Here is an 11,616-nt window from a genome sequence, read left to right as displayed (position 1 = left end):
TTGACGAGGGTGGTACAGGTGGTGCTATTCACCCAAGTTAATTGTTGTTGGCGTTGGAAGTGTCAGTCAGATCCGAGTATTTGATGTGTCATGATCATTGTTGCTTTGTGCTTTTCAGTGAGCTTGTGTGTCATTTAATGAACAAACATGTTAACCATAGCCCCCAAACGTACAGCCCAGTCCGAGTCCGTAGGTGGTACCCATTTTGCCCAGCCTGTAGAAAAGCTCTATGTGCTGCATGCATGCATGCAATTGGTGTGGTGAAGATGGTGTAGGCATATGCTGAATCTAGTTTGGCTAATGTGCTGTAATTTCAAAGTTTTTAATGTAAATATAACATGGCATTTCTTGTACTTCAGCCTGAATTTATTAGCAGTGTATATTATGTTTAGAGAGACTCTAGTTGCTGCAACCATTGGTAACTGCTGCATCATGTCCAAACTCAGCATACTTGGGCATTCAGCTTACATTCAATTGCAGTGATGTGGTCTCAATGTCACTACACCTGGGCTGTTCAGCTTACATGTATTCGCCACAGCCTAGACTGAAGCTATCACTGTCAAAATGGGTGTTCATTGCCAGCTTGTTGGTGTCTTAGACAGGGCATATACTAAATTGCTAGCATTGGGATGCTATATATGTGCCTATATAATATAGCAATGTCTGCTTGGCACAGAATTATAGACAGCTCAATGCTGCTTTTTTGTAAGACTGGCCATGTGACAGAATGAGTCTAAGGCACTCTTAAACTTGATTCAATATATTTTTGTGGGATGAGGCCATGAGCATGTGCATGCATGTAGGGGAAACTGTTGCATGGTACAATGCAATTGCTGGTCTGATTAAACCCAACCATGACTTTGTACATAGCTGTAGTTTGATTCCCTCCCAGTTCAGCTCAACTGTCTGCTTACCACATTCTTGACATGTCAGGGTGATTGGAGTATGGGGCAGCCCTTGGACCACACATGCAGATAACAACAAGCCTTGTGTCTTGCAGAGCATTTTAATTTCCATTTTAGGCTTAGATGTTTGTAGCCTAAATGAACAAATTGTGTTTCTGTTGCAGGCAACCATGTCAAACAACAGAGAGCATACCATTCCGAGGGACATCTTGGATGACCTCTGTAGTCGTTTCATCATCAATGTGCCTGAAGAGGAGCGCACACAGACCAACCGCCTAATGTTCCAAGTAGAGCTGGCACACTGGTTCTACATTGATTTCTACTGCACTGACGAGTCAACGTCACTGCAGCCGTGCGGCATCAAGCAGTTTGCACTGCATGTCTTCCACCACCTGCCCTTCCTGCGGCCCCCACCTGGCTGATTTCGAGAGCGTGCTGTCCCGCTGGCGTGACTACAAGCTGGCGGTGCCCACGTGCGGCGCCATCCTGCTGGACGACACGTGCTCGCATGTGCTGCTCGTGCAGGGCTTCTACTCGCGTGCGTCCTGGGGCTTCCCCAAGGGCAAGTGCAATGAGTCCGAGCTGACCGAGCTGCACCGCTGCGCCGTGCGCGAGGTGCAGGAGGAGATCGGCTTCGACATCGGTGAGCTGCTCAACCGGGACGACTACCTCGAGCAGGTGGTGAACCGAACAAGCGCGTGCGGCTGTACCTGATCCCGGGCGTGGCGCGCTCCACCCGCTTCCAGCCGCGCACGCGCAACGAGATCAAGTCCATCGAGTGGTTCCCCGTTATGGACTTGCCGACCAACCAGAAGGACATGCCGTCCAAGATGAAGCTGGGCGTCAGCCCGAACAGCTTCTTCATGGTGATCCCGTTTGTGCGGCCGCTGAAGCGGTGGATTCACCAGCGCACGGTTGGCTCAGGTCGCCGGAGGGGCGGGCGGGAGAAGACCAGCAGTGAGAGCGCGCACGAGCCGCGCAAGCAGCAGCAGGCGTACTCGCAGGTACGTTGGAAGAGATTTCGAGGCGGTCGGTGGAGCCCCGCCCAAGCTGGTGGCCGGTAAAAAGCGACCGATTAGAGCTGGTTACTGGTGGAGAGGCTCGACCTGAGGCGGCTGGTGGATGGGAAGGCTCTGTTGGGTGTCGCTGGAAAAGACGGGATCTTCTCTGTTGTGTTTCTTATAGTATTATCTTGCATAGATCTATCAAGCTTCAAAATTGTGACCGTGACACGCAACTGGGCACTTTTTTGTGGTGTGCCCGTGCCCTGTCACGTGCTGTCGTGGGTGCCGTCCCGGACGTTCGCCACCTTTGGATATGATCGTTACGCGGGCCTGTCGCCGCTGCCATCTTCCCACGTGTCAGCCAGCCCCCATCGTTTTTCATAGTGCATAAGCCGGAAAGACGGTCGCCACGGAGTTCGCTGCCGTACTACCGCACGGCCCCTTGCCGGCGGCCGGAAGACGGCAGCACACCCAGATGTGCCCGCCGCCCTGTCGTGTCGGGCTGACGCGCGTGCCGTCCGCCGCAGGCGCTGCAGGACGAGCTGGCCGACATGACGTCACGCGGCAAGGCGCGCGGCAAGGCGGCCTCGCCGCAAAAGCCGCCGCCGGCGCAGAAGCCGGCGCCGGCGGCGGCGCAGTCGCGCTCGGCCCGCAGCCGCGCCAAGTCGCAGAGCAGCTCCAGTCTGGCCGAGGAGCGGCCGCCCGACGGCTTCTCGGCGCCCAGCTGGGAGAACTTCTGCTTCGACACGCGCGCCATCCTGGACACGCTGGCGGTGTAGTGGAGCGTCGCGGGCCGGGACGACGGCGCAGGGGTCGGCTGTGGACGTGAGGTCAAGGCGTGAGGTTAGGTCGGGACACGTAGCCGTCGGATGAGGGCGGTGCGAGGTGATGTGACCGTCCAGTGATGTCCACGCCGGACGACAGAGACGTACTCAGGAAGGGGGTGTTCAGTGTTAAAATTTTGGCTTTGCCTCTCCCCACTCCCCTTTGTAAAATTCTGCATACGCCCCTGCCGGACGATAAGATGATATTGCGAGGTTTATGCGGGACCATATGACCGCTACCGTCTGTTTGGTTCTGTGCGTGACGCCTGTCGTGTGCCGAGCCCGTGTCGCAGGCACTGTTTTTGTCGTGTAGCGCACTTTATAATGTACAGTCTTGTCTGGTGTGCTCCCTTACGGTCGTGAAAGGCCATGGACATGTTTGTTGTATGTGGTTACCCCAAGTACGCCCTGATTTGGACGGGGTTGTTGTGCCGCACATTTCGCCGGGCCCGTGAAATTGCCTCGCCAAGCTTTTCTTTTTTAAGTTATGTTACGTTTCCGGGCCCATTTGATGGTGATCGAATGTGTTCTTGGCATTTAGTCATCAGTGATGCTATCCCCCGTCGTTGGGCCTCTGTGATCGCTGCAACCGTCGACGTTCTAATATGTGACCGACCCAGACAGATAGACTCACCCAGACAGATAGCTGGCGCGTCCAAGTGGTTACAACGCTGGTTTTGTGACCATAACGGCAACGCAAGACAACAGACCGACTTGTGCAACGATCTCTGATGTGCTTATTGTGCGCGGTGCTTTCGCAGAAGGCAAAGCGTGCTGTTATCTCGCGGCATTGGTGCAAGGTGATACAGGCTCGCGAAGGGAGGACCGCTTCACTAGCATTGAGGCAGGCAAGCGTTATGAACCGGGCGGTCAGTCGCATGGCGGCGTACTTGGTGAGCGGCTCGTGGGTGCGGTGGCTGATGAGGTACTATTGTACAATGGGCCAACCTCCACCCACACAAAGCGCGGCACGCACTGCCACGCGGAAGTCCTAATGGGAGGGATCCGGCCGCGCTGCTTCCGGGTACGCCGCGGTTGTCCCTCGACGCGTATCTGCTGAGGAGCTCTTGCCGCGGGCCTGCGGGAGCCGCCGGCTGGCGCTTCGCCCATCGCCACGCGTCGCCTCAGGCACAACGCGGGGCAAAACAACTTGTGGCGGGGGCGCAACTCCAGCTGTTAACCGTGTGACGTGTCCCGCACCCATTCCCCGCTCGTCGCTAGCTGTGCTGCAGTTGTTCCATGGCGCGATCTCGCGGGTGGAGAGGAGAGGTGGAAGCAGCGTCGACTGGGAGCCGTCGGGATCGCTTCGACGCTCAGAAGCCAGTCGTATGCAATAACGCCGTGATTGGGTCACACGGCAGGGGCGTGCGCAGTGAGGCACACACTGTCGAGCGATGCTAATAAACGTCATTCTTCGTCGCCTTGTCCACATGGCTTGCCGACTGCGGATAGCACCATTGCAGTAGAGCCGCGGCGCCCGCGCCGGGCTCCTGTGCGGAACTCTGGTCCCCCCCCCCCCCCTCCACCCCAAGAGCTCGCTGTGCGAATGCTACTCAGCTCGCCCTACAACAACAAAAAACGGATCGTCGCAGCTTGGGCAAAGCATGTGGCCGCCCACGAAATACGAATGGACTAGAACTTGACTTATGGAAACATAGACTTCCATTCGAGCTGGAGACCGTTGATAGTCATCGCGCGTTACGACAGGGTCCCTGCACTTCACGTCTGAGGTGTTTGCAGACACCTGTCCTGTGGGTTCAACCGACACGATCATCTGGTGGATCGCGGCCGGAGTTTCTGGGCGCCATGGCGTCGGCACGAGCACAGCCCACACCCAGTTGCAGTCTCGCATCGTTGTATTAGTGGCCGGTGCGGCGCCGGCCTGGAACTGTGGCCTGCCGGTCCCGACGGACGATAGCCACCACGCACGGCGACACCATCACGCGCCAATGGACCCGTGGAATGCTGACGGCGAGCCGTCGACAGACGCGCTCGCCGGCGATGTGCGTTACGGTTCGGGCCAGCCCGGGGAAATCGCGAAGACTCGCAGTAATTGCACTGAGATCGATGCGGGGCTGGTGAATATTGCAGGGACAGCGACCCACGCATCAATAATAATATGAGTGGGGTCCGGCTGCATCGCAGAGCCCACAACCGATGACGAGCCAGTGACAACAACGCGTTCGCCCAATATGGCAACACCGGTCAAACAAAACAAATACAAATAAACGCTGGCGTTTTCATCGGTCCACTGCCAGCAGTGTCGTGAATACAGCGAGGCTCCAGTCTGATTGGGCAAGTCACATAACCAATGCCGCAGTGAAGCGAGGCGAGGCGAGAGGCCCAGACCCATGGGCTTAGAACGTCGCGTACAGCAGCATGTACACATCACGTTGCTAAAAAGCACACGAGCGCGGGCATCTGTGCAGACGATACAACGGAAGCACATGCACACTTAAATACTTCTGATCAATGGTCCGTACACACAGCACAAACATCGACGGATCTTACCATTATATCATCATTCCTAGCACATGCCAGCAACAGATTGACGAATTGAAGGTCAAACTGTCCTGAATACTGATTTTGTGAGTGCAATTTGACACTTCAAAACCCGAGTAAAATGCGCCACACTAACAAAATGTCGAAAGGCTACGAAAAATGTCTCATAACTGACTAGTAAAGCCAGCATTACGTGCTGTCTTAGAAAAGCACAACAAAACACAAACACACATGTCTTGATAAACGACAGTACGCATGGCCTCGTAGCGTCGTGTAATAACATACTGATAGACCAAGGACTAGAAATTGAAACTCTTTGGTATCTGTACAACGGAATAGGCTATAATTGAAAACCATTCAATTAAAAAAATAATTGTGCTGTTTATCCACAAAATACATCCCTACCCGCTGCTCGCGCAAAATAGTAAACCCTGCTCCACTTTAAAAGCCACAACTAACGCGACAAATAAATTCAACTTCAGTTAGAAATCAACGAACAGCACGTCAGGGGACAGTGTTCACTGCATGCAGCGATCGTGAGACCTCAGCATGATTAAGTAACTGTTAGCAATGCAGACTTGAAATCAGAGCATTGGATTGGCATATCACTCTGACTATTGTCACGCCCTGGAATCCCTCTGCCGCTATGAAGTCCATCATACTTCACCTGCCCCTGACAAAACATCTGCAACACCACAAGACCATTGACGCGGTGACCCGTATCGTCCCGCCTCGGCGAAAGGCTGTCACGTGGCATGTCCTGGTCCCGTGCGAATACATTGGAGACTTGCCTACAGCATGAGGAGGCATTCCTCAACAGGAGAAGGTTGGTGTTCACAGACGGCGAACGACTCCAAGAATTTGATTACTTGGAAGCGTCAATGAGAATTCGTGTGGATGACTAGGTACTGATTTCCGGGAAGCCCTCTATGTCCGATCAATCAACGGCACGCCAACACTTCTATCAACGACAAGCCAACACCTCTATCAACGGCAAACCAACACCTCTATCGAGGGCATGCCTATTTCTGTCACCAGGAGGCCAACACCTCTCCCACCAGCACGCCACACCACCTTTGCATCGGCACGCAACCGGGGCCGGTGCACGGCCGTCCGTCGTACGCTCACCGCGGCAGGCACTTTTTGCCGGCACCCGGCTGCTCACGCACCAGCCGGGCGACGATGCGTTGGTAGTGGCGCTGGTTCTCTTCGATGAACGCGGCACGCCAGGCGTCGGCCGGGTCAGTGAAGCCGGGCTGCCGGCGGATGCCGCCCGGCTGCGGCGCGTGGACCAGGTACAGCTGGTCGAGCACCACCATCCGGTACCGGCGCAGGCACAGCGCCGTCATCTGGCGACCAGCGCCGCCACGGCCGGCTGTTAGATCGCGGTAACGGCGCAGGCACAGCGCCGCCGCAGCGGGCTGTTAGATCGCGGTACCGGCGCAGGTACAGCGCCGTCATCTGGCGACCAGCGCCGCCACGGCCGGCTGTCATCGTGGTAACCGCGCAGGCACAGCGCCGCCGCCGCGGGCTGTTAGATCGCGGTAACGGCACAGGCACAGCACCGTCATCTGGCGACCAGCGCCGCCACAGCCGGCCGTTAGATCGTCTGGTAAATCATTCCGCTATGAGGGCATTCCAGAAAGATCTGGGCATCTGACGCGTGGGACGGTAATTGGTATTAATTCCGTGCAGACGTATGACAGACTACTGTCGATATTGCCATCACCGCATCGCATGCCTGTTGTTGCGGTGACGCAAGTGGAATGTTCGTGGAATGCGAAGGATTCGAGCCCGATCATAAATCCCACGCGGTACAAACCGCGCCAGTTTATCATTCGTCACAAGGTGGATCGCACGCGATCCGAGTATGAAATCGCCATCAGCGGCAACGCGGAGATGACAGTGTCGTTCTGAAGTATCAGCTAGATGCTAGTGTAAAAAGTTGCTACATCGATATCCACGATTAAACGTTACCAAAGCAGCTTTGATTTCATTTTCAAGATACCTAAAAGACTGCCGAGCAAGCACACTTCTGCTTACAATACCCGAGAGCCGTGCCGACATCCCGTCGGCGTCTCACCTGCGTCATCTTGTCCTGCTTGCCCTCCCAGCTAAGCCGTTCGTCGTAGAGGGGCTCGGCGTCCGTGCCGATGTAGATCGGCTCCCAGCGGTGGTACGGCACCTGCCGATACGTGACGGAGAACGCCTGGAAGCGACGGCGCGGCGTCAGCCCGGCACACCGGCCGCCTGGTGACCACTGCGGGCTTCTCTGGCGGGGATGCGGTCCAGCCACAGGTTCGAGTGCGTCAAAGTGGATATGGTTGTGTGCTCCAGGCTGCATGCTGTTTGGGACATGATGGAACATAGAGGGTGAGTGATGATCTCCAGTCGATGAGCAAAAGACATCCTGGGAGGACTTGGGTCTTTCCCCATCACCCTTTACTACATCGCACCACCCTTTCAGTACTGACGACCAGAGTCCACGCATCCATCCGACCGCACCGGCTTTCCACCACTAGCCAACACCAAAGGCGCGCATCACGCCCGCGGACACTCACCGCCACTTTGCCCGGCGTGAAGCGCTTGGTGGTATACTGCGAGACGCCGGGGAACCTCTGGCAGTGTGGACACACGTGTCGGTGGAACCAGACGGCCTCGCCCGAGCGGAGCATGCCCACCAGATCGCTCTTGTTGCCTGGCATCCTCTGCTCCACCTCGAACACCGGCAGCACGTAAACCTGACGGTCAGGGGGTAGAGGCCGGGTCAAGAGGCGCGTACGACCGGTGCCGCAGGGGCGGACAATGAAATCAAGACCCACACACGAGACGTTCAGCATACCTGTCAGATGCACACGCGTTGACTGTTGACGCTCATCTCTGAGAAGGACACGCTGGCTGGCTAGTGTCCACCCCGTGCGAACCCGCCGGTCATCTCACCTGTCGGCTCGTGACGGCCAGCCGCGGCTCCTCGCCGCGCCCAACCCGCGCCATCAGCTGCAGGAAGAGCGCGCTCGTGTTGACCGCCGGCAGCAGTTCGGCGTCCGAGCTGAGCACGAAGTGAGTGCGCGCCGCGCGCCGCGCCGCGTTGCGCGCCACGTTAACCGGGTATGGCAGCCGGAGCCGGCGGCGCTCGGAGACCGGCGCCGGCAGCGGCCGCGCGCAGTCGCCCGGCGCTAGTTGGTCGGGTGGCGCCAGGCGCGTCAGGTTCGGCGCGCGCGCCACGTGGTAGACGAGGTGAACGCTGACGCGGCGGCGGAAGCCGGGCGTGCAGCGACGCAGACGCGCCAGCTGGACCGCGAGCGAACACAGCTCGTCCGGCAGCACGAACACGGCCACGGAGAGCGGCCCGTCCCACCGAGTCAACAGCGCCGCCGTCCGCTCCAGCCGCTCGGCCGTCACGTGCGTGCAGTACGTGACGCTGCGGTTGCCGGTGACGCGCTTCACGGCCGGCGCGTAGTCGTACACCACTCGGTACGGGCCGGTCTCGCCGAGCTGCGGCGAGCCGACCGCGAGCCAGGCGCGCGGGGACGTGCCCCGAGCGCCAGCTGAACAGCTGGGCCGCTGGCCAGGCGAGCGCTGCGTGGCAGCGAGGCGGCGCAGCAGCTGGCGCTTCGTGCGGCGGTGCTCAGTTGACGACGACCACAGCACATGCACGCAAAAGGTGGCGAGGAGCGCCAGCGCGGCGAGCTGCAGCCAGCAGGCGCGGCGCCGCTGGAGCAGCACGGCCATGCCGCCACTGCTGCCACCTGTAGAAAATGAGAGATAGAGACATGTAAGCTGATGAGGCAAGTCAGAGGAAGATCAGGAACATGGTTTAACTGGTTAGCTTTGATTTCATTAACTGATTCAAGTGACCAATTTAACAATATTTTTAACAATTTGGATTAGGTATATACACTTGGACACATACCAGGCTGACTGACATGATATGTCATGACACAGCAAGAAAATTTTGTTTATGACTGTTCAATACCATGCCCACAAAATACTTTTTGCAGGCCCAAAATAGGTGACAGATGAGACATTAAAATATTAAAACAAAATTATTGCTATGAACTATAAATGGTTGAAAGTCTTGAACTGTGACTTTAACTGAATAATGAATGGGAGTGGCCGGCTTACAACAACTCAATGACAGACACTGTCTCCTCATACTGACATATAAATCATGTTTTCCTCTGGAAACCAAGTAGGCAACTGGGTTTACCAAGCTGTCTCTTTTGCATTTCCTTTCATTACTTCATGTGAATTTAAACAAACAACTTTTTCATTACATCATTCACATGATTCACTGAAATGCATGACCCCGCATAGAATTCCCTACTCAAACATCTCTGCGAAAAACACTGTCTGCTAAAATAGACAATTAAGCACTGATACAAAATCATGCTTCATATTCAATGCAAACACATATGCTTCACCACAGAATCTTGAAGGGACGGTTCATACGAACCAGCTCGCCACGTCTTGTCTTAATCTTAAGCAATGTTCCACACCTCCATGCTCCAAACACATTGGAGAGCATATGTCTATCACCAGCTCAATGCACCTGTCCTGAGCCCCTAAGGTCAATTCAAAAATTCACATTTACCACTCAGTCCAGTCTATTTATCTACTTTCCATGCTAAGGAACGACAAATGCAATGCAATATATCGTTACTATGATGCGAAAGATAGTTATCATCCACATTGGTACCGGACACTGCAAGACTAAACTGTTCATCAACTGACATTTTTGATATATCCGCCAACATGAAAATCATAAATGACAACTATCTTAGGTCCATCTTACCATCTTACCTTCAAAATCTCAATTACGATAACGGCAGCGGACGGCCGCCCACCCCAAGTCGTTGATGGCACGATACTGACGCGTCAAGGCCATCCCAAGGAAGAACCAACATTCGTTTTTCAAGGTGGGTCTTTGTGCACTATTTGTCGATTGGTGGACATAGCGACTGAATATGACGTCTGAATATGGTAGGCTTATGACACGGAAGATGATTGACCCAAGTTCACCAAGTGCTGAAAATGAAAAAAAATCGACCATAGCGCATCGATTGGTAAAAGCTGTGTGCCGATCAGTACCAAAGTTGGGGGGCATGGGCTGTCTGAGGCCAGTTTTGATGGCTTCGAGCTTTTTGGGGATTTCTGCCTTGACCCAAGGTCACAATGTGCTGGAAGGAAGGTTCTGTGCCGATCGGTTCCATAGGCTCGGGGCACAAAGTTGTCTGGAAGCTAATTGATGGTGGTTCCGTGCGTTTTGGAGACTTTTGACCTAACTCAAGATCACATGTTGAAGAAATGAAAGATTATCTGTCACATCGCAGCGATTGCTGAAGGTTTTGTGCAGACCGTTCTCAGAGCTTTAGCACTGTCGGAGCCGACCGACTTGATTGGATGCCCTCATCGGGCAGGGGTATTGTGTGGTAGCTAACCACCCTAAAGCAATGTTAGCGAATTTACACTGTCTAATTCTTCGCTTGCGATTATAAGTATTTTTTCCGCTGCCGTATTCTGGCCGTAACGCTACTTACCAGTCGTCTGCAATACACCTTCGAGATTTGATTTGAAAAAAGCTCTGCCTTCCAATGAGTGATTTACATTGCCAGCCGATAGTGGTACCACAATAGCCTCGTATGTACAGGTTCGCACGCATTGCGCACAACAAAATGCATGAAATTCGACACCGTATCTTTGCAAACAGTAGCTTGGTGAAAGGCGCAATTAACGGCTATTACTGCATACCAGCGGGCCGACCGCAGCGGTGATTTGCAAAGTTCGACGGCCAATTATAAATATGATTTGTCTTGCGCTGCGGCACGACCGCGCGTACAGGATATTATTGTGGGAGCACTCCCGGCCGGCAAGATAAGTCGGTTGTCAGCCAGCTTCACCTGTTTTTTTTACCCGACCTCTTGACGGCACATTGCGAAATGTGCCCCCCTCCGTTTCGTTGTGCGATAATGAGCATTCGGTGGCCAGGGAAAAGCGCTCGTAATCTTACGCGAAGCGCTCGACTGTGTGGCAAATGCACATCAAACCGCTGATGTAAGGCTTTCAGTTGACACTCCAGCATGTTTGAATGCCTAAAGCATCTTTTTTTCGACGCCACTTAACAACGTGTCACTTGATGATCACGTGGTGGCCACAGCGGTGATTTGCAAAGCTATGGCAGTCATTTGTTCTCACACGGTGATATTGTGTTGTGCGGTCACACGCCGCCGAAACTCTGCGGACCGCCGCTGCGGCCGGTCCGCCAGCATTGATTGATGTGCCGCCAGGTGGCCGCCGCGCAGGCCCAGGTGCAGCAAATGAAAAAAGCTGCAACATGTTCACAAGCTGTGGGCGCTCGTTAAAACGGGCAAGGCATCAGTG

The 11,616-nt window shown here is 54.8% G+C and overlaps 1 protein-coding gene and 1 pseudogene across 1 annotated transcript; one reads left to right on the top strand and one right to left on the bottom strand.

Moving 5' to 3' along the window:
- The first annotated feature begins 1,072 nt into the window (after positions 1 to 1,072).
- Positions 1,073 to 2,688, top strand: LOC119098200 (m7GpppN-mRNA hydrolase-like; annotated as a pseudogene).
- A 3,671-nt stretch (positions 2,689 to 6,359) lies between these two features.
- On the bottom strand, positions 6,360 to 9,163 carry LOC119098199 (beta-1,4-glucuronyltransferase 1). Its single transcript, XM_037221125.1, has 7 exons — positions 9,149 to 9,163; positions 8,485 to 8,730; positions 8,221 to 8,367; positions 7,797 to 7,976; positions 7,319 to 7,444; positions 6,506 to 6,584; positions 6,360 to 6,442 (listed from the first exon to the last, which is right to left on the bottom strand). Exons 1-7 carry the CDS (start codon positions 9,161 to 9,163, stop codon positions 6,360 to 6,362), a joined length of 876 nt encoding a protein of 291 aa, XP_037077020.1.
- Between the last annotated feature and the right edge of the window lie 2,453 nt (positions 9,164 to 11,616).

The sequence above is a fragment of the Pollicipes pollicipes genome, unplaced genomic scaffold, assembly GCF_011947565.3.
Source record: "Pollicipes pollicipes isolate AB1234 unplaced genomic scaffold, Ppol_2.1 Scaffold_4740;HRSCAF=5597_pilon_pilon_pilon, whole genome shotgun sequence".
NCBI lineage: Eukaryota > Metazoa > Arthropoda > Thecostraca > Pollicipedomorpha > Pollicipedidae > Pollicipes > Pollicipes pollicipes.
Note: the sequence above shows the minus strand (reverse complement) of the source record. Positions and strands in the feature narration are given on the sequence as shown.